The sequence below is a fragment of the Mixia osmundae genome, assembly GCF_000708205.1.
Source record: "Mixia osmundae IAM 14324 unplaced genomic scaffold scaffold_6, whole genome shotgun sequence".
In the NCBI taxonomy this organism is placed as follows: Eukaryota; Fungi; Basidiomycota; class Mixiomycetes; order Mixiales; family Mixiaceae; genus Mixia; species Mixia osmundae.
The window spans coordinates 512,435-534,846 of record NW_014575558.1 but is presented as its reverse complement, the minus strand read 5'-3'; the positions used below and the strand labels follow the sequence as shown (position 1 = coordinate 534,846).

Sequence of the window (22,412 nt, the reverse complement as noted above, 5' to 3'; positions counted from 1 at the left end):
GTCAATAGCCGGCAGCATGGCTCGGCAAGCAGACAAGCATCTGTGAGCCAGCAGCAATCGCCAGTATATCGTCATGTGTGAACCAAGCGAGATCGTGCACAGTCGCCCGCCGAGGCAGACCGATCTCGAAAGGTCGCTGCGGATAGGCGCTATCGATGATACGGATAGGCGCACTCGAGGGGTTTGATGCGCTCGTAGCAATCGCAAACCAATCCGAACTGGACCATCGAAAGATGTCGCCTGACTCTGTAAAAGCACTGACAGTCTGGAGCGGTCTTCCGTTGCAATCGTTGGCGAGGTCCCAGAAGATGCATCTGTCGCCTATTAGGGCACCAAAGCTGCCGTTCGCGTCAGTGGAGCCTTGGACAGCAAGCTCGCAACGCACGCGGTGACGGGCGATATTTTCCAGTCCGCAGCTCCACGCTTGCTAGACATGCCTTGGCGATAGTCACTTGCTGATCGAGGATCGGTGAGTGTCATCAGAGTCGGTCGATTTGGTGCGGTCCAGGCGATGAGGCGCATGGAGCCCGTGACATCAAACGCCATGAGCGTGCCGAATTGCGCGGGATGGAAAGCCACAGATAGGACACCGTGCGGCAACGTAATCTATATAACAATGAACAGAGGAGGTTCGCAGCGCGTGTGTACGCACTGTTGAGCAAGTGGGTCGTCTGACGTTGTTCGATGCTGCTGTTGAGACGTCGCTGATCTCATCGTCGAGCGGATCGGCAGTCGAGTCTAGGTTCCAGATGAGAATAGCTCCATCGTCTGAAGCTGTTGCCGCGACACCCTCGTAGCCTTTGCCGCGGCAAAAAGACACGCTTGTTATCTGACCACGATGTGACGAACGGCCGCGCGCGACAAGCAGGCTTTCGCAGCCAGAAGCTGTCTCGTCCAAGTGTATGGTGCCGCTGAGCTGCCACAGCTCCCGTTTGGCTGTCGCAACGAGAAGCCTACGTATTATAAGCGTGTGTCCGCACCTTGCATGTGCGACTCACTCGACATAGACTGCAGTCGACGTGCCTTCACGCGAGAGCTCACGAGTCCTCGCGGACCAGTCGAGTGCAGTGACGGTGACATCGTTGCCCAGGAAAAATGTATGAGCCTGCTTGATATCGTATGTGGCCGTTGCAATCCAGACGAGCTCGACGGAGGAATCCGTGCCAAGTGCAACGAGCTGCAAGCCGCCAATGTCTACAGGCGCGATGACGAGCTTTCTGATGGTTTCGCCAGATTGCGCCGCATATTGCGCAACAAAGCTCATCACTGTAGGTTCGCTCGCTTACGGCTCCTCCAGGGCTGCAGCTCTCCGCAAAGGTCAGAAGCGATGACGACGGAGAGAGACGAAACCGTAAGACTGGCAAGTCAAGTCAAGTCAAGTCAGTCTTTGGCACGCGCCGCGATTCGATTGAACAAGCCCTCGATTGAACTGCCAATTCATTCCACAAAGTGCTCGGTTTCTCCTCCACTCATCGACAAAGCTCAACTCCCGCACTCTCATTGTATCGAGAAAGCCAACAATCTCGATCTAGCCGTCGTCGGCGTGTCTTGCGCAGGGACATTGCGAGCCGATAGCGTGCAAGCTCGTGACGGGCGGTTTTGCACAAATTCGGCGGCGTCAAGCTTTCATATGTGCCGCTTCAATAGCTCTCAGGGGGGCTACGTGAATGCGCTTCGCGTTCAAGCTATACGCCATAATGTCGCTGCACGATTTGCTCCTCTCCCTCAGAGAGCGATAGCAACGCACCGTTCAGCATGACAGACTGGTTTACGCTAGATCTGCCTCAGATGCCCATGCACAACATCATCGCCACCACCAGTCCACAGATCATACCGAGCTGGGCGCCCACCATGCAAGGCAGAATGCCCCTCGCGCCCTTGAGGCAGCAAGATGGCAATGCTCGACAAACGAGCGGCTTCATTGACCTCAAGAGTCTCGCTGCACCGCTCGAGCTACGGACAAGCTCGAAAGATTCAATCGCGACCTCTCAGGAAGACAGCGACGAAGATGACGATGAAGAGTCAATGGAGCGTGCTGCCGATTAGTCAGTCGCGCCTGTTTGCGTCACCCCACGCAAGTTGACGGAGGACTTCTGACAGTACGTATGAACTCGTTGTCGTGCAAAACGCCATTAGAGGACGAATGGCGGGTGAGTCATCAGACTGTCTCGCCAACCGTCGCCCGTGCTGACATGCAATGCAGGTTTCGGCATTAAGGTCATCACGTGTCATCATCTGCACGACCTCGAGACTGACTCTGACCTGATAGGATCGTCGACCGCTCTCACCGCCCATCATTGCACAGCTTATTGTACGCGACGGCCAAGGACAGCTTGTCGATCCGAGGCCAGCCATTCACGTATTGCCTGTAAATTCACGTGCTCACGCGTCGGTGGCAGCTCCATGGATCTCTCCTTCCTCATCGTCTCTGTTGACCTTTGGTCAGGCGACGGATCTCGTGACGAGAACCTCGTGCTCCACCCTTCATACAGTCCAACGCTGGTCGTTCCGACGACACCGACACATTATCAGCCTTCCTCGCCGGGCTCGTCCTTCACAGACATTTGGCCCCCCTCGCCCCGTCACAGTGGACCCAGTCAGGCTTCACCTCATCAGCTCGCGACAGATGGCGTCATGACCAGCTACTTTCACCGCACTCCCTCCCCCGTCAGTCCTTTGTACATCACGGTCAATATGAGCTCACGTCGGATGCAGGTCATCCGGCCCGCAGAGCTGCTGCCATTCGAGCGCGGGCCGGGCGAAGTCGTCTCCATTCGCAACCTAATGGGCTCTCTCCAAGCCAATGCCAACCTGCTCAAAGATCTCTCAGACCGCAACGGCATCTTCTTCGCCTTTCCTGACTTGTCAATCCGCGCAGAGGGAACCTACCGAGTCAGGATGATCCTCATGTCGCTCGGACAGAGGGGACAGCGACACTTATTCCCCCAACCGCTGCTCGCCCAGACTTTCACAGACCCGTTCAGTGTTTTCCCACCGAAACGGTTCAGAGGGATGCTTGATCCTACAGAGCTGTCCGAGAGCTTCGCAAAGCAGGGAGTAAAGCTTGCCAATCGTCGTGCACCTGGTAACGGCAAGCGACCCAGACTGTGATGTGTATCTGCTGTTTTGCTCGGGGCATTGCAAGTGACGTGGCAATAACGCGGTGACGTCGTGCGTAGTCCTCAGTCGCGTGCCCCACAGAAAACCAGATAATTGCCGGCCACTTTGCTGCTGAGCGCTGAGCTTCTGCCAGGATGTCAGGACCCAAATTCACGCTTCATCATCTCGAGAAGGTCCGTCAGCTCTGCAGCGAGTCTTTCGCTGCTCACGGCCGATTGCTACGGTAGTCTCGCTCGACACGCATCATCTGGCTCCTCGAAGAGCTCGGCCTAGATTATGAGCTCACAAAGTATAAGCGCACAAGTGACATGCTTGCTCCCCCAGAGCTCGCCAAGATCCATCCTCTCGGCAAGGTCAGCAATGCGTTGTTCATGCATTGACAATATTGAATTGCACGGCTGCAGGCACCCGTCGTGACTGTCACCGAGAACGGAAAGACAGAGACACTGGCAGAATCAGGAGGTTAGCTCGCCGACTTCTGCAGCTAGTGATTTCGGAGCTGACCTTTGCTGCCCGCAGCCATCATTGAATACATCATTGCACGCTACGGCAAGGGCAAGCTCGCTCCCAAAGTCGAGGACTCACTCTACAAAGACTATCTTTTCTGGCTTCACTATACCGAGGTCAGCACTCGTCTCCATCCCTACGCAGACCCTGACTGATCTTCTCTGTAGGGCTCGGTCATGTCGCTGATCATGATGAATCTCGTCTTTGGTCAGCTGCCGTATCAGGGACCTTTCCTAGCGCGTCCCATCCTCCACGTCGTCACCGCCGGCGCACGGCAACAATTCCTCGTGAGTCATTGCACGTTCGGCGTCAATCGGGCTCACACAGTTTACATGCAGAATCCCGGTCTGAAGAACCACTTCAAGTTCATCGATGCCGAACTTGAAAAGACAGGCGGCAAGTTCCTCGTAGGCAATTCATTGACGGGCGCGGATATCAACTTTTCGTTTGTCGTCGAATCCGTTGCTGCTATGGGTTGGATCAACAACTACCCCAACATCAAGACCTACTATGCATCTATCAAGGCACATCCCGCTTACAAGATTGCTGAAGAGAAGGGAGAGTCAGTGTTTCTCTCGAGCAAACCTGCTTCGGCTGACAATACAGCAGCCCTGTGGATCTCTCCATGTTTGCAAAGTAGTCAGATCAACGACAACAACAGCACAAGATACCCATTTCACAGTTTCCAAATCTGTAGACTGCTTGCAAGCTTCGCTTCTGCTTCTGACTCGTTCTCGCTCTCGCTATCGTCATCGCTGCAAAGTGAGTCGCTGAAGTGCCTCTCCCCTGTTGTGATGAGTGCAAGCGGCAGGTACGGATGGAAATGAGCCGATCCGATGGCCTCTGTGCTGCGTGTGAGCTCCGTTTCTACTTCTAGTGAAATACGATGTACCTCGAGAAGCCTCAAATCCATACACTGCCTCTTGCGTGGTCACTTCATGTACAGAGACATGGCCATCCGCATCACCCAACATCATTCGTGGCTCTCGTTTGGACACGTCCAAGCCCAAACGCTGGTTTGTCTTGCCGTTGCGGCTAAGTACTCGTGTAGTCGTCCCTTCGTCAATCGGGTGGCTCGGGTTCCTGATATCCCACAGGAGCACGAGATCGCATTGTCTTGCAGTCGAGACGAGCAGGTTGGGATCGAGTACGCTGAAAGAGAGTGATGTGATACCCGTGCCGCCGTATTGGTGTGCTTGTGATCTCTGTGCTTTGGCTAAGCGCGGCGGTAGTGTGAGGCAGAGCTTTGAGGTTGTAAGATCGTAGATGCCCGCTTGGGCAAGACTGCGATGGATCGGTCCCAGAGTGCCCACTGCTAGCAACTCGGGGTTGTGAGGTGAGAATGCGAGCGCAGACACCAATCCTGCCGGTCAGCTTGTCAGTGTCTGGCTTCTTGTGCGATCAATGGACCAACCCGATGGCCCTTTGAATGTGCCTGAGTCTGGAGCTAGATCGAGATAGTCGAGTGGCTCATCGCCTGGCCGCGCAATGTCGATGACAGCCACAGAGGACTCCAGACCAGCGTAGAGCCTATCGCGTCAAACTCAGCGTTCAGTGCGCATCAGTCATAGTGGGTCACGCGCATAGTTCCATCGGGTGAGAAAGCCAATGACTGTGCAGCGCAGTAGCGTTCTCTATGATCGACGAGCGGGTAAGAAGCTCTGATCTTGGTCGAAGGGGCATCGTTCAATCTGATAGGTTCGTCCCGTACACTTGTAGCATAGCAAAACGTGTCCGGTCTCGTTGCGCTGGCGTAGGGATACCATGCATAGCTCAGAAGTGCAGCGGGAAAGCTCCGAGTGGTATGAGGCGTCAACTCCTCGACTGACGCCGGTTCAGAGTACAGAGAGGCGGGTAGGGCAAAGAGGGAGAGACGACGTCGTTCTGATGCCGCGAGAAAGCTCGTGCCGTCGGGACACCACTCTGCGCTGCGCCAGAACTCGGCTGCATCGCCTCTTGGACCATCGTCGGCCACGAGTCGGGCCATTGACTGGCTCAGTGGGGGCGAGCGCTGACCATCTTGGCGCTTGACGTCGACCAAACGCGGTTCCTAGCAATTCTGGGCCGGCTCTCGTCGACGATGCCTGCTTGACTGACCGACACAGGCCAGCAAGTCTGGAATAGTCAGCATGACAGGCCTGGGTCTATCGCCGACAGCACTCGGCAAGCAACGGCAGACCGAACAAGAGTCTACCATCGACACCAATGACAGTGCCAGCGATGGCGACAGTGCGGACGAGTGCTGTGCGATCTGTCTCAGCAGCATAGAGAACAGGACTGTCATCGTCCAGTGCCTGCACGATGACTTTTGCTTTGCCTGCCTATCGACATGGTGCCAGCAATCTCACAAAGTCAGCCTGATGCACTCACTCGCTCACTTCTTGCCACTCTTGCTCATGCTGTCGAGGAACAGTGCCCCCTGTGTGTTGCGCCCATAGAACACCTGATCCATTCCATACGCAGCGATCATGACTATCAGAAACACTACCTTTTGCCGCTCTTGCCTGCCACAGAGCAGGATACGAGCTTGACGCGCTCGACGGATCTGAGAGCACAGAGCAGGCGACAAGCCCGTTCGACTGGTCGTTGTGTGCATTGGGGTCGAAGACGACCTGCTACAGACGAACCGGATCCCGAGATCGCGCTCGAAAGGCGACGGTACATCTACAGGCACAGTCTTTACGCAAAAGTGAGTACTGTGTCATCTCGTTCCGACGATGACTCATGCAGACTCATGGCCAGCACGTAGCATGCAATCGCTTCACTCGACACAAACCCTTCAGTCCAACGGTCTACGCAGCTACACCGCTCCTGCAAAGAAAGGTAGCGGCATTCACACGGCGCGAGCTAGCCGTCTTTGCGAATCTCGACATCGGATGGCTCGTTCACTACATCGATTTGCTGCTCAAGAAGCTCGACGCTAGACAGGAAGCGGCCATCAAGCTCATTGGCGAGTTCATCGGCAAGAGAGCTGCTGAACATTTCGTGCACGAGCTGCTCGCGTTTGCCCAGTCTCCCTACACCACACTGCCCGCCTGGGACAGAGTCGTGCAGTATGATCGGCCCCGGACGCCCTCGAGATGATGCTCTTGTTGCTTGTTGTCTCATTCTCGTTGCCACTTCATTAGCTTTGTTCGGTGTCGCGCTCTATCTATTTTATCGCGCCGACTTGATCGATTGATTGCCCGAACGAAGATGAGCTTGGACACGGAGCCAGTCATCGGCGCTTCTCAAGGTCTGAACACGGTGCCAATGCGCTTTCAAGCTGATTCGAGGCCCGGCTCGTTCAGCGGTGACACCAAATACAAGTGATGATGTATTCGTCTATCGACCAGGTGAGGCTTGCTTTGCTCTTTGCTAGAGTTTTACGAAAGCGCCAAGCCCAGAGCACGATGATATACTCTTCTCGGCGGCAAGACAAGCTACTACCAGGTTCGCTCGGATTGCCGGGGCACTGTCATGGCTGAAGTCGGGAGGAAAGCGCCAATTGGGATCTGCTCAGGAACATCATCAAGTACAAGCTCGAGCGGATCATCCGAGACTTCAGCTCGAATCCGGATGCGCTCTTCAACACAGCTTCCAATCCGCCGTTCGCGATGGACGCCAGTGAGATTGATGAGCACAAGCAGCGCATCTTTGCCCTCCTTGACGCTTCACAAGGGTATGGCCCCTCTCTCTAGCGCGCCCTACATGCCGATCTCATACACGAATGACAGACCGCCGTTCACCCTGCAAAGGTTATGTGAACTCGTTCTTGAGCCAAGGAAGGGTTACACCAAACTGCCGAAATACTTACGCTCGATTACAAAGACCGTACTGGTCAGCTTGCCCGCGTCTGACTTCCCGCCGGACACGTATACCTACGATGTGACATCACTCTCAGGAGGCATTTCCAACGATCCTACTGAACCGGCCAGTGTGGGATCATTGGCGGCCATCATGCCGCGATCGACTCACCCCAGTCCTGCTTCGGCACCACTGCTCTCGCCTATTCCCTTCTTGCAGAATCGGACGAATGGTCACGTCGCAACAGATGACGATGACCTGGCTAGTGATTTCAGGCTAGATGATTCGCGTTCGTCGCCCGAGAGGGAGAGAGTGCGAGCGACACCCGCTCCGACAGATATGTCATCGTTAGAAGAAGCACCACCTACTGCTGCACTTGCAGATGTCTCGTTACCCCGAGGTGGCAGACCTGCACCGCTCATGTCTTCCATACCCGCAAGCGCAAACGAGGCAATGCAGACGGTCAATACGCACAATCAATCAGTCTCATCTGCCTTGCCCGTCGATATTATACCGAGCAAACCTGCTGAGGCAGCCAGGAGTCCCGCTCTGAGTACTGTCGCACTGCCACCTGATGATCCGGAGCCAAGGGATATAGCGCAAGCAACCGCTGGCAAAGTTGACGAAATGGACAGTCTGATGACGGATGCTGCTTCGACGAGCACACTACCTACCGCTTCATCGCCGGAGAAGACAACCGCTGAGAGCCTCGAGCCCGGTCTGAAGAGATTGGACCAAGACTTCGACGCAGACAAGGCAGCAGCAGATCGACTTGCTCTCATCACAGATACCAATTCTGCCACCAATGCCAAGCACAGCTCACCATGAGCTTCAAGGGACACGCTGACTGTACTGTTGTAGCATTCAAATCTGATGCCTCTAGATGAACAAAGCCATATACTTCTACAATCTCGAAAGACAACTGAAAAGGCTAGAATGTCCATTGCTGTTCTGATTTGCGCGCAAGAGAGTGAATGTCCATGCTGCGGAGGATCGCCTGCCTGCAAAAGTTGTGTAGCTCTCGGTCATGAGCTGAGGGGTGTATCAAAGTCTATCGAGCCGGACCTGCGCCCGGTGGTAGGGAGGGCGAGATCGGCTCGTTGTAGGATGCGCCGCGAAGGTGCTGATTGCTAGAGCTCCGTCTTTGTCGTTGGACGACACGTATGTCACCAGATTCAGACGGTGTCGGGCCATCGTCGACGAGCGAGACGGGCGCGAAACGGCTGGAGATCGATTCGCGTAGGCCGCCAGCCTGTGCAGGCTGATCAGTCATTGGCCGGCTAGCGTCTTGTGATTCGCTGCGCAGATGAGCAGCATAAGGGTTATTGCTGACTGATTCGAATGCCATCGATCCCATGGTAGGACTGACGACAGGCGAGACGTGATGATCTAGGATATGTTCGCGCTCCACATCGTCGCTATCGTAATTATCGGAAGGATGACGAGGGTACTCTTCTTGCGTTCTCGCAGCGGAGGGCGGCGCGCCAGTGAACCGCCTGACGACGCCTGGCAAATCTGGCGTTGACGCTTGATCACGCGAAGAGACGTCCCAGCTCCGCGATGAATGATCGTCAAATGGAGGATCGTATAGGCCAGCCGAACCTGCTTGCGAAGCTAGCGGCGCGGGTAGCTCGAGAACAGCGACGCTCTCGGGCCGACGGACAGGCATGGCTCGAGGCGACGAGTCGTAGTCTTGGTAGCCTGGCACCTGCTGGGGCGAGAAGAGAGGCCGACTGATCTCGTTGTATTGGATCTGACCGCCTTTAGTATAGTTCTCTGGACCAACAGCTGGCGCGGCATTGGGCATCGTATCGGCAGAAGATACGATGCTGTGTCGATCATTGGGCAAGCGTTTAGGAGAGGCCGACCTGTACTCATAGATTGACTCGCGAGACTGTGTGCCAGATCGGAAGCGACGATCTCGCTCCCATTCCGTCCACCGCTTCATAGTGATCATGGTCGAGTCAAAGACACCTTCCTTGTCGCCGTGATTGCCTTTGTCTGCACCGACGCCTATGATCTTGCGTGTCTCGCCCCAAGAGCTGCACAAGGGGAAATGAGTCTGATTTGCATGAGGCTGTGGCCTGTACTCACAAGTCGTTCATATTCCAGTATGCGTATGTCGGCAAAACAAAGTTCCAGATCGGCAGCGAGAATAGATAGATCAGCTGATCGGGCGGTTAGCGTGAGTCAATTATCAGCGGGGGCGACTTACCATCCAGCCAAGGTAAGTCACACGGCGAGATGTCACGACGATGAGCAGGCCCGGCAAGCCGAGAATGATGCCAAGCAAGATGAGTGGAATGATGGGCTTTGGCTTTGTCGGCAAAGCAGTCTTGACCAGCAAGAAGATCGTGAATGCGATGGCTGCCGGCAGGACCATTGTTCCAGCAAGCTCCATAAAGACGACGAACTGCATGGAGAAGCAGAAGGTGCCACAGAGATCGCGTACGAGCAGGAGTTCGAAGAGATTGTGGATGGTAGAGTTGATCCATCGGCGACGCTGCGACAGCAGAACGCGGAAGGTGTCTGGTACGACCGTCTTGCAGACGGCTTGAGGGCAGAACATCATCTTGCGCTTCGGGAATGTTTTGAGCATGAGTGTCGTCAGGTATCGATCCTCTCCCAGCAACAGGAGATTCTTCTTATGTAGAGTATCGACGACATTCTCGGAATAGTGCTCGACGATGTCCGGATTGGCAAGAATAGGCACCCAATAGCCGTCTGCACCCTTGGGTGCTTTGATGCGATACATGCTGAAACAGCCCGGCAAGCATGTCACACCGCCGAACATAGACTCGAACGCCTTTGTCAGATGATGCGAGATGTAGTACTCAAACACTGTTATGAGAGATCAGTCTCTTATTGAGATGGTCAGTCGAAGAACTGACCTTGAATAGCAGTGACCCAAGTATCACCCTTGTTCGCAATCTTGGTCTCACCGCATAGACCCATGATCTCTGGATCGTGCACCATGCAAGCCGTCATTCGAGTCAGAGAATCCGGGAAGACCTTGGTGTCGGCATCGACCATGAGAGTGACTTCGTATTGATCTGGACTGACGCCAGTGCATCGCCAGATCGAATTAAAGAACTCGTACTCGAAAGGCGTCATGCGCTCGTCAAACATGACCTTTTGCAAAAATGCCATCAGAACCATTTGAGAATCACGCTTGCCGCGATTGCCCGGTTTTGCATCATTTTGCTCGAGCTCGTTGCCCGTCTTGGCGACCAAAACCATCGGTACGCGCTGCTGCTTCGACGTCTCGACTGTATCATCGTCATAGTCGTAGAAGCCAGCGTAGACCTTTGCATAATTGTGACGCTTATGCCCGTCTGCAATGGCGACGTACGAATGCGCTTCGACGTCTTGCCGAGGCACGACGAGATCGCGCATCATGGAAAGCACAATATCAGGCGTTGTGAGCTTGTTGCCGGATCCTTTGACGAGACCATCGGCAATGACGAGGATGACCTTGTGCGAGTTGGGATAGTCGGTAGTCGCAAGAGAGTCCAAAGTCGTACGCAGACCTTCGACAGATTCCGAGTAGGCTGTGACAAGACAGATAGCATGCGCAAGGGGGAAGTTGAATGGCATATAGTCCTTTGGCGGCTGTGGCACGACCCCGTAGAGCGGGAAAGGACACGAGCCCATGATGCCCTCTGCGCTGAGCGATGAGCGACGTGATTGGCCATAGCTGTCTTTGCTGTAAAATCCGAGACTCTGGGAGCTCCTCGAGCCCTTAATGGGTGAGCTTGGCGGCGACGAGCGCAAGCCAGAAGCGAATTTTGCCTTGCTGTTATTGCCCGGCAAGCCATAGACGGACGCAGTCTGCGCCATCGAACGGCGAGGATCACTCGAAGGCGTGAAATCTCTGTTCTGCTTTGGCGGTGCTTGCACGGCCGAGGAGAAACGACTCTTTGTAGGCAGCATACTCTTTCGTGCTTGCTTTGCAGACTTGGGAACATTAGGACGGTAGCGCGCAGGAGCGGGGCGATAGATGTCGTCCGTCCATTGCTCGATAGCAGCGGCACGAGTGCGCCTTTGCTCGAGTGATTCGTTGCGGAACGCACCGAGTCGCCAAGACAAGAACCAGCCAAAGATAACGGCCATTGCGAACCTGATGGTAACGACGCCGACGATGAAGACAAGCGAGACATAAAGCACGACGTCTGCCGCCATACATCCAATCGTCTTAGTATCGACGACGCCGACTTTGATTGTATCGATGAGACAGTTGATGAGATCGCGCTGCGAGTCCCTGAAAATCTGCATCGTGATATCTCGCCCCGAATAGCTGGTATTGCCGTTTGCCAGCGAGTCATAGAAAGTCGGATAGTCGACTTGGGAACGATCCAGCCATTTGATGAGGTCAAAATCGAGGACATGCTCTTGGTAGACGCCCAGATTGCGCGTATCGTTCTTGATGTCATCCCACGTGTAATAGACTGGGCCTTGACGTTGCATGCCGATGACTTCTTGCGTCGTCGTCTGCTCGAAGAGCGTGCGAGCATCCGAAGCGGTGTGACAGAGTGTACCGGTGGCGTAGCCTGTCTTGTTAGGCATACTGCTTCCGAGATACTGATCGTAGATATTGCAAGGGAAGTACCAGCCCATGTTGCCCTCGGCATCGACAGGAATGCCAGTGCCAGCTGCTGGGGTGATGATGCCTTTGCACTTTTGGTTGACGTTCTGGAACAGGAAAGAGCCATCCTTGGATCCTGCATTGAAATTTGAATAGAGCGGGTTGTTGCCGATACCACCTGCGATGCCTGCTGCAGCGGGGTGGTCAAATTTGTCCATCGAGTAATCATATCCGTGGTAGATCATTGAGCCGCCCTGAACGGTGCCAGCACGGTATCGTAGAGGCTGTTTGCCACAGACGCTCTGCGTAAAGCCGAACGTCAGGAAACCGACGCCGGCCATGAGAGCGAAGATGATGCCGAGCAGACCGATCTTCTCTCGCCATGCGCGCTGTCTATCCCTTGTGCGCAGTCCGCATCCGGAGAGCAGAAATCCCGGACAGCAGCAGGTGATGATGTTGCAATATATCATCCACGGTCCGAGCGGAGCCTTGCCGTTCTTGCCCTTCTCTTCCGGAATTCGTTGGCGCCTGCGATCGGCTAAGATATCTGCCTTTGACGCCGAGCCAGTGCGAGTGGGACCGCGCTTGAGAAAGTTGAGACCGGATTCGTTTGCCATGCCTTCCTCTCGCGCAAGGATCGATCGTCCACGACGTAGACCTTCGACAGTAGCTGCTGCTGCAGATCTGACAGGATTCGATCGGACTGCATAGTTGGGTGCTCCAGGTCTGACATTGCCTGACATGCTGACGGTCTGCTTAGGCTGCGTAGGTGCAGTATTGGGATGATTGCCAGTTGTAGAATAGCCGACACGACCGGTGCCATCAGCCTGCATCGCCGCCGCATGATTGCGGTAGTTATAGAGTCGATGACCTGGGTCAATCTTTTCACGATCAGGTCTTACGAGTGATTTCTTCCTCCTGACACCGTCGTTATTGGCACTGTACGCATTGCCAGACTGCATGGCAGTAGGGGTAAAGCGGGCACCTGCCAGACCTTTCGCGCCCGCCGGTCGCACGTTATCATCCGTGAATTGGGGATGGAGATTCGGTCTCGATTCGCCTCTGTAAGATTGCTGTGGTCCGGATGCAGTGAGGATCGGCAAAGTGGGCAGAGCAGATCTGACATCGTTATTGTGCATAAAGGGCGATTTGCTCTGTATGCTCGAGCTCGAGTCGCTATGGAGAGGGACCCCGCGGCTCGCGCTGTTCGCCAGAGTGGATGAAGACATCTTGTCATCTTCATTGGACGAATTGCTTGACTGCTGTGAGCCGTATGGGTTGAGATCTGCCGAGCTCGGTCTTTGACGCTCTGGCCGGTCTGGCGCGCCTGCGAAGAAAGGCGTGTTGGCAGGTTGTGCCTGACGAGCAGGCCTGCCCCGCTGTCCGTCGGAGGCTCCGTTTCCGGTCCAGTTGTAGGAGCTCATCTTATTCAGCTGGCAATCTTGCCTACTGTCTTTGCATCCTGCCCATGCCGCGCGTCAGTCCATCTGCTTGTGAGATCGTGGTAACGGGGGAGATGTAGGTCAGGTGACGATGATACAGAGGGAGGAGAAGCATGGACGAGTTTCAGAGCGGTCACGTAGGCAGCACATACCCTTTGTTTCGGTGTATCTGAAGAACGTGAAATGTCGCAAATTCTTCCAAGTGCGCGAACGGTCGCCCGATTGTTGCAAAGCTTGGTCGCGAGTGTTGCCCAGTTCTACGAGGCTCAAACGACAGAGTGCAAGTCGAACCGTATCTGGTCGGTCTGCCAAAGCAAACTAGGAGGATCAGACTCGGGCCTCGACCCAAAGGAACGAGATTGGGCTCACTTATTCGTCCGTGCGCAGGAATATGGCAACGCACTTGCTGCGGCGCTCGACCAAGCAATGAAAAAGTACGACTCGAAAGCCGGCCAACGTTGGTGGAGCCAGCAGAGACAAAGATGAGCTGCTCAAATTTCTCCGCCAGGCACGGCTTTGCAGCGAGCTTAGCCGGGCGAGCAGAAGGTGTGATTCCTCGGTGAAGTCACCTTGAGATCGTATCCACCGACCAGGCGAACTGCGAAGATGAGTGGAAAAGCCGTCGGCCCCAGTCGATCGAAGGAGAGGTGAGGCGCAACAAGGGCGATGCAAGTGATAAAACTGCCTCGTTTGCGGCAAACCGGAGGCGTCCGCGTCTGTGATGATTCGAGCACGAAGCAGTGTATCGCCAAATCCGAGGACAGGATCTACCTTCTCCCTGCCTGGCTACCACACAGGACTCGAGCTAGGCGGGTTTTCACTCGGCGGCCGATGTCGATCTCGTCGCGTGGGTTGTCTCGCGTCAACATCCCAGATACACTTGAATCGACCTCCTACATTTAGCAAGCGGGCAGGGACAAATCCTGCGCCCATGGCTGAGAACGAGCTGCCTGCTTTGGTCGCTTTTGATCTGGACTATACGCTCTGGGACTTGTGGGTGGACACACACGTTTCACCGCCTCTCAGACGACGCGGCAATGAGCTCAATAAGATCTACGATAGGCACGCTGCGTTACATCCATAATGTGACCTCGTCTCATGCCTGGGGCGCAGGTCAAACCGACCGCTTTCATTCTACGACCATGTTCCTGCGCTGCTCACTCAGCTGAGAGACTCGAAGATTCATGTTGCAGCATGTTCGAGGACATCTGCGCCTACAGTGTGAGAGATCTATTTGGATTGCCCTGCCTGATGCTAAGGTGCGCAGCAGATAGTGCACGTCAAGCGTTGACGCAGCTGCTGATGCCTCATCCTGTCTCGCCTCGTTCCGCTATCGAGTATTTTGACACGCTCGAGATCTATCCAGGTGAGTCTCGCGAGCTCGTATAGCTCTGTATTGACGACATAGAGGTATAGGCAGCAAGCTGACACACTTTCGCAAACTGCACGAGAAGACGAAAATTCCGTATGCGCAGATGGTCTTCTTCGACGACGAGAGTCGCAATTCCGAAGTCGCCAGTTTGGGGGTCACGTTCATACACACACCCAACGGAGTAGATCGCGCCGTCTTCGAACGCGGTTTGGCTACCTGGCGGAGCGCACGCAGTAAGACAGGACAAGCTGGCAATGTTGACCGAGTGACACGCTCGAAAGCCTGACTTAGCGGCCAAACGCAAAGTTGAGCGTCGATGCTGCCACTGCGTTCGAAAGCCTGACACGCTCTCGATGAGCGAATGCCTCCTTGAGGTCTCTCCCGATAGCCTCGATACGCTCGTCAAGCGGCTCGTTGAATGACTCTGGCACGGTAGCCAACCCTTTAGACGTCATATGCGCCTCGACAGACTGTAAATGCTCGATGCATCTGTCTAGTGAGACAGCCTCGCCGGTGCTCAGTGCTTTATCGACGTCTTGTAGCAGTTTGGGCAGGCTGAGGGGATCGTGCTGCTCGAATGCTGGGTCAACGAGTCTACGGAGCGCAAGAGAGACGGAAGCGGCCGAGCCATCTCTTGTGAGGCCCGTCACTGCGCTGCTGATCACGCTGCTAGCTCTGCCGGGAGCTGTGACATGCGGACTAGCCGCAGTCGGGCTGAGCATGTCTATGTTCGACATGGCGTGTCAACGCGGAAACATTTCGGCTTTCGCGCTAGTCGAGTAGAGCGAGCACCGTGACAGCAGCAGCGCGATGTCTTCCCCTCGCTTTCTTGATGCATTCCTCCTGATCCGTCATTCTGTCTGCGGCATTGCTCAAGTATCATGCTTGCTTGCTATACGACACTTTTGCTTTTGTTCGCACCGATGGCCTTATCACGCAAGTCTCGCTACAAGACCGCAAACTACAACATCAAATTCACGGCAGGTGTTTCTTGCAACATCAGAGCGACCGCAGAGACGGTGCTTGTTCATGCTGGCGTGGACGGTAGCTTCACAGCGCGCATTCGCATCCTTAAATTCGACAACTCCCCCATCTCTGCTTATGCAGATGAACGTCGACCTAACGACATGCAAGCAATGGCCAAGGAGCTCGTAGAACTACCAGATGCTGCCTACTTCCCACTGCTCGTCAACACGACCATGACCATCGATGCCGGCTCGGCTCTGTACAGTCTGTAGCATCGCGCGTCGAGGCAATGATTAGATACTGAATGCGTTATGCAGGTGCTGCATTTTCGCGCTGCTGCAAGATCAATTGGCTTTTGACTTCGGCTGTTTACTTTATCCCACGCAAGTCCTTGCAAGTTGTGATACGTGGCAAAGCCTGATTGGCAAGCAGGACAAGTGCAGATGCTCGAGGCTCGTCCGGAGTTTGACTTTCGCGCTGGTAAAGGAGTACCTCTTTGCGAGCATCTATACAGTGCCACAATCTGTGCGACAGATGATCGCAGAACTTCAATGGCTTATGCCACGCACAGGGCACTGCGAGGTCATTGAGGAACAAGTCACCTTTCAGTGGATGAGCAGAAAAGTGGCTGACATGTGATTGCTTGTCAACAAGTTGTCGAATATACAACTTGGCTTGATGAGGCGTCCGGCAAAAGTCCTCTTTGAACTCGCACAATTGTGAATGACGGACAGAGTTATATAGATGGATTAAAACGTCTGTGTTAACGCTTTGCAGCGGTTTGCTAGCCTTCACAGAGCTTTGAATGGCTCCGCAGACTGAAGCGGAGAAGCATCACTTGCTGTGGATACTCTCAGTGAGAAGCGCGTAGCCAAAGCGTATTGCATTTCGAGCAGGCCAGTCTCAAGAGCAGACTTTATAAGCTAGCTCATCAATGCATGACAGCCACCGTATACTACTACCCCTGCGCATACTGCTACATAGGCTCTGCTTGAGTGCTTCTTGTCGCAAGCTTCACTTCGCGTGCCAATAATTGCTCAATCCCCGTCTCGCGCGAAACTTCTGACAATCGACCATCTAGTGCCCAGCAGACCAACCGAAAATATGCGCGAACGCCTCAGTGACGGATGCTGCAAAAGACCGGGCTAGCACGCGGCAAAAATGCGCCAACTGGGAATCGAACCCAGAGCCAGAGCTTGGAAGGCTCTTATTTTACCATTAAACTATTGGCGCCTTTCGACCTCGATAGCTGATGCAACACATAATCTACAGCAAACAATCCAAATCGCTGACTTGGCCCAAGCCGTGACAACGCACGGCGACGCGATCACGGTGCTCAGGACGTTGAGTATGCGTGATCATATCTCAGAGACTTCCGAATGCATTATTTGACCGCATATTGCTGCAATTGGAAAGAAGCAGTGATTGGCAATCACATGTCATGCCTGCATCCCACGCCGGAACGCTGAGGCTCGTGGCCAACGGCTTTGCGCTGCCGCTCTCTGCCGCGACGACGTTGACAAATTGCTACATGCTGTGTGACAATAGCTAGCCTGTCGACGAGAGCTCCGTCGTCGCTTGCATAGTGGCGAATATGCAGGCGATCTCCATGATAGCCCATTGCACACCGCGCTTTGTGAGTTATATCGCCTATGCAGTCGATCCCTTGCGATGCATGGCTTTTGTGTCTGGCAGTGCAGCGATGGCCGCGACCTGATCTGGACAGGAGGTCCCGAAATCTAGGATGGCTGCATCTTCCGGGCTATCATGCAGGTAGATTGTGCTTGCTGCTGCGACCTAACTGGCATTCGGCACAAGACTGAGCTGCAGCGGAAGGCATCGATAAAGCTGCAGACAGTGCTGACCACAGATAAGACTTGGCGTATCGAGCAAAAGCCGTCGAGCCTTGTCGCGCATGTCGCGTCGCAAAAAGATGCGCTTGCTCGCGGCGGCCACTCAATATGCGAACTCAGAAGCGTTTCTCAGCATGGGGAATGCGCGTAGCAACTTCGCCGGAAGCCAAGACGAGAGGTCACACCAAAGGTGTGCAAATCTGCTCTTCGTACAATGAGACTTACGAGGACGCGACAGCCGCTCCATCTGTCGGCACAGCAGAGCTTGGCCCCGCCACACCGCCCCGAGGATCAAGCAAGTCCTCTCTGGCAGCCGTCAATGAAGATGAGGCCCCCGCTGTTGCCAATGGCAGGCTGTTTGCTGGCAATCCCTCCTTGCGAGCACGACACGCTTCGACTGCTGTCGAGAAAGACAAGGGGTTCTCGTTCGCTACCTCGCTTGCCCGGCCGCGCGAAAATCAGAAAAGGGGCAATCGAGCCGGTGCTGGCCATCTGCGCAAGCCATCCATCGCACCGTTGGGGTTGCTCACGCAGAAGCGCGGCTCAGTATGGCTCTTGCTACTCACGCTCGTTCTTTGCATGATCGGTCTATGGCGATATGCCTGGCCCTGGTTAATGGGACGTTCTTACGGCGACAACGACATTGTCATTCGTACGTGTATCTGCAACTGCCAATTCACGCTGCTCATGACTTAGGCAGAGCGCGCGACTTACGTGCCCGTCGAATACCATCACATCGATACAAACGTACATCTGGCTCTACCAGACGAGACGCGCGTCTTCCATGTGACGAAAGAATTTGGACCTGCCTCAATGGGCGGCATGGGGACAGCCTTGACTGCATTGGCCATCGCCGAACAGAACTCTCCTCGCCTCAATGTATCAATAATCATGCCGTACTACTCGTATCTCCGCGAGTCGCTGGAGCCCCGTCCACGAACTTTTGCAGAGCTCGCAGTCAAAACAAAGCTCAGCGGCACGGAGCAGACCGTCAATTGTCACATTTACAAATATGAATGGGGCTATCAAGTGGACGATTTCCTCAACCCGGACGAGATCGAGCGAGCGGAGCGACTGGAGCGGATGCATATTGACGTTTATCTCGTCGGTCCAGGCGACAAAAAGCCTTTCAAGAATGCGTTCAAGGCTAGCTCGGCTCAAGACGTCTACTCGTCATATGCACCTTTGCCACAAGAATGGAAAGAGCTCTGGTTCGCGAAAGCAGCTGCCGAGTTTTTGTCATTCCTTGCTACCGATACTGGCGCGTCAGTGTTCGAAGCCGACGAGCAAGACTCGAATAGCGATGAGGACGTGCGAACAGGTGTTGATATTGTTCATTTGCACGGTGCAACGAACGCATTCGTTATGAGCTATCTTGATGAATACCAAGGGCGCAAATTCCCAGGTCACAAGGCGCCAGCTGTCGTCTACACCCTCCACGACTACACGGACGAATTAGAGTATAGCAATTGGCTCGCAAACATGCGGCCTTTCTTTGATAGTCTCGACACCCACCACTTCGACGAATTTGTGCACGGTCAGCGCGTTTTCCCTTCGGCAATGGCGATAGAGCGAGCAGACGTCGTTACACTTGTGTCCGAGCCGACAGCTGAAGCGATGGTCGAGGCTCGCTTTGACTTCTACCTTAAGGAATGGGTAATGCCTGCGATACAAGCTAAAGCGACGCAAGGCGATTTTGTCGGCATTACCAATGGTCTCGATTTTACTGACCATGAGAAGAACCCATTCTCGTCTGCCTTGCTACAGAAACATGGCGTATCCTTTCCCCGCGTGGGTGGCGATGCCTTGGTTGACACACACACATTCGAACGCAGAGACGCTGTCACATCAATACTGCCTGCCTCGTCGTTCATAGAGGCCAAAGAGCGCGCCTTGCGCATCCTCATTGAGCATCTACCTCAGCACTTCTCTCAGGCTGATCTTGTGCGGCCAGTTTTACTCTTTATGTAGGTGCTTTCAAGTCAAAGCGGCCCCGCTAACGCTATGGTGGCAGAGGTCGCTTTCAGTATAACAAAGGCTGCGAATTCTTCGCGCCGCTATTACAGCTCCTGGATCAAAAGCGAGGCAGTCATCTCAATGACGCGCGGCTGGTCGTCATGGGCGCACCGAACAACTTTCCACGCAAAAAACTGCTTGCATTACAAAAACAGCATCCCACGCACTTTACACTCATTGAGGACGAAGCGACCCAGCGAGCTTGGGGCTCTCTCATACGTATGGCCAGCGATTTTGCGCTTGTGCCCAGTTTCGCCGAGAGCTTCGGGCTCATAGCTGCCGAAGGCTTGCTCTATGGCATGCCCGTCATTTCAAGCGGGGTTGGCGGGTTAGCAGAGTTCCTGACAGAATATGAAGCCAGCGAGCTCGAGATCGAAGGGAACGCTTTCTTATTCGACGCTCTCGCGGATCTTTCGCCCGACGTATCCGCCAGTCAGCCAACCTATAAATTCGGCGATGTGCCTAGCAGAAGTCCGACTGCCAAGCTACATCTAGCGACTGCACATCTCCTCATCGCTGTGCGGAGAGCCATCGCTGCTTGGCGAGCCATGCAGGGAGACTCCGAGCATAGCTGGGAGATGCGCGAGCTGCAGGCCCGTCATATGGTGGCTAGCGCGCTCAGTCTAGCTTGGGATAGAGAAGGAGGCCCTCTCGATCATGTAAGTCCTTGGATTTGCTCCGAAGCTCTGCTGATCCTGTGTGATAGTATCTGCATGTCTACGATATGGCGCTGCAGCGACGCAAAGAAGCTGAGCCCCATATCGTGGATCTCAAAGGCTCCGTGAAGGGCGAAGATGACGAATACGCAGAGTATGGTCATCCCAGCGAGCCAGAGCCCGCGATACCACACAGCAAGCTAGGTTTGGTCGAAGTGCAAGGGCGGACGCATCCTATCAAGGCGGAATTCGAGCGGGAAAAGTTCGATGTCATTGCGGAGCGGCAGGCAAAGGAGGCAGCGAGGAAGCGCAAGCAGAAGAAGCGATCGAGTAAGAACAAGAAGACAAGCCATACGAGCTGGCTGCCCAGGCTGTGGTAGTGATTCAGTTGCAGTCTTGTTGTACAACCGTGTCAACATATGGATGCGCTACACACAAGAAAGGGACGCTACAATTTCGCTGATGGGCTCTGTGCATCAGACGCTTCTTTCTGCTTCTGAGCGCGCAGTTCTGCGCGATTATCGGCTCTGCAGACTGCTTCTTGCGTCACAATTGCCAATAATTTGCCATCCTCTGTCCACATCTGGCCTTCTGCTATGCCTCGACCGTCGCCTGCGACGGGGCAAGTCAAGTGAAAGAATGTCCAGCCAGAAGGGTCCCAGCTGCACGGCACGTCAGAACAGACACAAGCAAACGAGACTGCACTTGCTCATCAAAGTAGAAATGTACGGAATGGTCTCTGGCCCGTAACTTTCAGCACAGTCGCTGCTAGGACGACGGAGCGACTGACAATGATACCATTGTGCCTAATGGCGGATCTGACATCTTGTCCAGCCCGAGCGCTTTGGAGACGGTAAAAGAAATGCCAAGACTGCTTCGCCTGCTTAGTCCATACGTTGGAGAAGGTCAATTGAGCATACTCTGACATGTAAAGCAGCACAATCTACACGTCACAGTCAGCCTTGTGCAAGCAGTGCCGAGGTCTGCACTGACCTTTGCAAATGCGAGATCGTTGCGCACGCGACCGCGCGGCCGCAACCAGAAGGCTTGATTATTCTCTCCGTCGGCCATAAGCATATCCGCGTCATTTGCCTGCGCATTTCTGACTTCGACAGGCATTCGCTTGCGTTCTCGGATGCCGTTTCGTAGCTGCTCGCGCTGCTCCTTGGGCAGCTTCTTGCCAATCTTGTCAAAGAAATTCTGCAGCTTGTCTTCTGCGCTTATACAGTTGTCTGGCTTCAATTCGGGTATTGGCATCGGCGGCGCATAGTCTAAGGTCTGAATGGGTTCCGGGCGCGAGAAACTGCAAGTGATAGTAAAGACGACTTTGTTCTTCTGATTTGCAGTCGTCAGCCGAGTCGCGTACGATCTTCCATCCCGTATACGCTCCACACGATAAACGAGCGGTACGTTGGGATCGGAGGGATGCAAGAAATACGAGTGGAGTGACTAGACGGAGACTTTAGCATACGTTTGGCGTGAATGTTGCTATGAGCTCACGTGCATAGAGAGCTCCGGTGGCACGGTCTGTGTTGCAGCCCAAGCGGCTTGAGCCAATACTTGGCCGCCATACCTGCGACCGACATCTAGCTAATTGACTACGAGCCGACGCGGCGACTTACGTTCCTGGACCGACTGACGGCTTGAACAGTCGACAGCTCCTGTACAAATCGTCGCCAACTTTCTCCAACTCTACCGGGTATTCTATCAGGTCGGCTCGTCCATTGCCCCGTCGCTGTGGTGTCAGGCTAGCCGGCTCAGAATCGACAGCCGGCAAAGTCGATGTGGTAGCTGACACGTCGGGGGAAGGCGCCAGTGCTTGTATGTTCTTGCCAGATGGCAAGAGTGCCTTTGCGCGTCCGAGCAGCGACATGTCGCCAACGCTTCTCGAGATGCGACTCTCGCACTCGCGCACTCACAACCGTGTTCGAGCTCGAGCCGGTAGTTTTATCTCGCTAACAGATGGGCACGGTCTGCCAAAATGCCCCAAATCGAATTTTGATCAATGTTCAGCCGCGAGCGAATGAAATTGGCTCAACCATTCCCGCGAAGTCGATCGGCGGTTCTAAAATGGGAAGCGGACTCTACTCAGCTTGATACGGCGGCGGC

At 54.5% G+C, this 22,412-nt stretch overlaps 11 protein-coding genes across 11 annotated transcripts; 6 read left to right on the top strand and 5 right to left on the bottom strand.

The window, feature by feature from the left end:
• Position 1: 1 nt before the first annotated feature.
• Positions 2-1,264, bottom strand: L969DRAFT_17944 (uncharacterized protein; the record flags this gene model as incomplete). Its single annotated transcript, XM_014711691.1, has 4 exons — positions 2-338; positions 386-606; positions 653-953; positions 999-1,264. 4 exons carry the CDS (start codon positions 1,262-1,264, stop codon positions 2-4), a joined length of 1,125 nt encoding a protein of 374 aa, XP_014567177.1.
• A 341-nt stretch (positions 1,265-1,605) lies between these two features.
• On the top strand, positions 1,606-3,136 carry L969DRAFT_103860 (uncharacterized protein). Its single transcript, XM_014711966.1, has 5 exons — positions 1,606-2,045; positions 2,101-2,119; positions 2,270-2,346; positions 2,400-2,667; positions 2,716-3,136. Exons 1-5 carry the CDS (start codon positions 1,756-1,758, stop codon positions 3,109-3,111), a joined length of 1,050 nt encoding a protein of 349 aa, XP_014567452.1. The 5' UTR covers positions 1,606-1,755; the 3' UTR covers positions 3,112-3,136.
• A 118-nt stretch (positions 3,137-3,254) lies between these two features.
• L969DRAFT_50337 (uncharacterized protein) lies at positions 3,255-4,267 on the top strand (the record flags this gene model as incomplete). Its single annotated transcript, XM_014711965.1, has 7 exons — positions 3,255-3,293; positions 3,348-3,473; positions 3,525-3,582; positions 3,640-3,743; positions 3,795-3,914; positions 3,966-4,189; positions 4,237-4,267. 7 exons carry the CDS (start codon positions 3,255-3,257, stop codon positions 4,265-4,267), a joined length of 702 nt encoding a protein of 233 aa, XP_014567451.1.
• Positions 4,268-4,303: 36 nt separating this feature from the next.
• L969DRAFT_95030 (uncharacterized protein) lies at positions 4,304-5,614 on the bottom strand (the record flags this gene model as incomplete). Its single annotated transcript, XM_014711964.1, has 4 exons — positions 4,304-4,470; positions 4,520-4,990; positions 5,042-5,157; positions 5,211-5,614. The coding sequence occupies 4 exons, from the start codon at positions 5,612-5,614 to the stop codon at positions 4,304-4,306; spliced, it is 1,158 nt and encodes a 385-aa protein (XP_014567450.1).
• Positions 5,615-5,756: 142 nt separating this feature from the next.
• On the top strand, positions 5,757-8,241 carry L969DRAFT_49970 (uncharacterized protein; the record flags this gene model as incomplete). The annotated part of the gene is made up of 8 exons (XM_014711963.1): positions 5,757-5,978; positions 6,041-6,316; positions 6,370-6,680; positions 6,756-6,862; positions 6,918-6,962; positions 7,014-7,059; positions 7,109-7,288; positions 7,344-8,241. 8 exons carry the CDS (start codon positions 5,757-5,759, stop codon positions 8,239-8,241), a joined length of 2,085 nt encoding a protein of 694 aa, XP_014567449.1.
• A 111-nt stretch (positions 8,242-8,352) lies between these two features.
• Positions 8,353-14,309, bottom strand: L969DRAFT_624705 (glycosyltransferase family 2 protein; the record flags this gene model as incomplete). The annotated part of the gene is made up of 8 exons (XM_014711962.1): positions 8,353-9,455; positions 9,508-9,581; positions 9,629-10,254; positions 10,305-13,460; positions 13,593-13,745; positions 13,810-13,966; positions 14,010-14,121; positions 14,236-14,309. 8 exons carry the CDS (start codon positions 14,307-14,309, stop codon positions 8,465-8,467), a joined length of 5,343 nt encoding a protein of 1,780 aa, XP_014567448.1. The 3' UTR covers positions 8,353-8,464.
• Positions 14,310-14,371: 62 nt separating this feature from the next.
• L969DRAFT_95027 (uncharacterized protein) lies at positions 14,372-15,098 on the top strand (the record flags this gene model as incomplete). Its single annotated transcript, XM_014711961.1, has 4 exons — positions 14,372-14,502; positions 14,554-14,661; positions 14,715-14,806; positions 14,857-15,098. The coding sequence occupies 4 exons, from the start codon at positions 14,372-14,374 to the stop codon at positions 15,096-15,098; spliced, it is 573 nt and encodes a 190-aa protein (XP_014567447.1).
• L969DRAFT_88196 (uncharacterized protein) lies at positions 14,855-15,582 on the bottom strand. The gene has a single exon (XM_014711960.1). The coding sequence runs from the start codon at positions 15,532-15,534 to the stop codon at positions 15,100-15,102; it is 435 nt and encodes a 144-aa protein (XP_014567446.1). The 5' UTR covers positions 15,535-15,582; the 3' UTR covers positions 14,855-15,099.
• A 153-nt stretch (positions 15,583-15,735) lies between these two features.
• On the top strand, positions 15,736-16,417 carry L969DRAFT_95025 (uncharacterized protein; the record flags this gene model as incomplete). Its single annotated transcript, XM_014711959.1, has 4 exons — positions 15,736-16,042; positions 16,096-16,161; positions 16,211-16,303; positions 16,350-16,417. The coding sequence occupies 4 exons, from the start codon at positions 15,736-15,738 to the stop codon at positions 16,415-16,417; spliced, it is 534 nt and encodes a 177-aa protein (XP_014567445.1).
• Positions 16,418-17,717: 1,300 nt separating this feature from the next.
• Positions 17,718-21,035, top strand: L969DRAFT_88192 (glycosyltransferase family 5 protein). Its single transcript, XM_014711958.1, has 6 exons — positions 17,718-17,821; positions 17,870-18,283; positions 18,332-19,598; positions 19,646-20,306; positions 20,354-20,965; positions 21,013-21,035. Exons 1-5 carry the CDS (start codon positions 17,740-17,742, stop codon positions 20,681-20,683), a joined length of 2,754 nt encoding a protein of 917 aa, XP_014567444.1. The 5' UTR covers positions 17,718-17,739; the 3' UTR covers positions 20,684-20,965; positions 21,013-21,035.
• On the bottom strand, positions 20,718-22,235 carry L969DRAFT_493984 (uncharacterized protein). Its single transcript, XM_014711957.1, has 7 exons — positions 21,926-22,235; positions 21,804-21,876; positions 21,297-21,752; positions 21,224-21,246; positions 21,094-21,174; positions 21,013-21,042; positions 20,718-20,965 (listed from the first exon to the last, which is right to left on the bottom strand). Exons 1-7 carry the CDS (start codon positions 22,174-22,176, stop codon positions 20,752-20,754), a joined length of 1,128 nt encoding a protein of 375 aa, XP_014567443.1. The 5' UTR covers positions 22,177-22,235; the 3' UTR covers positions 20,718-20,751.
• Positions 22,236-22,412: the final 177 nt, after the last annotated feature.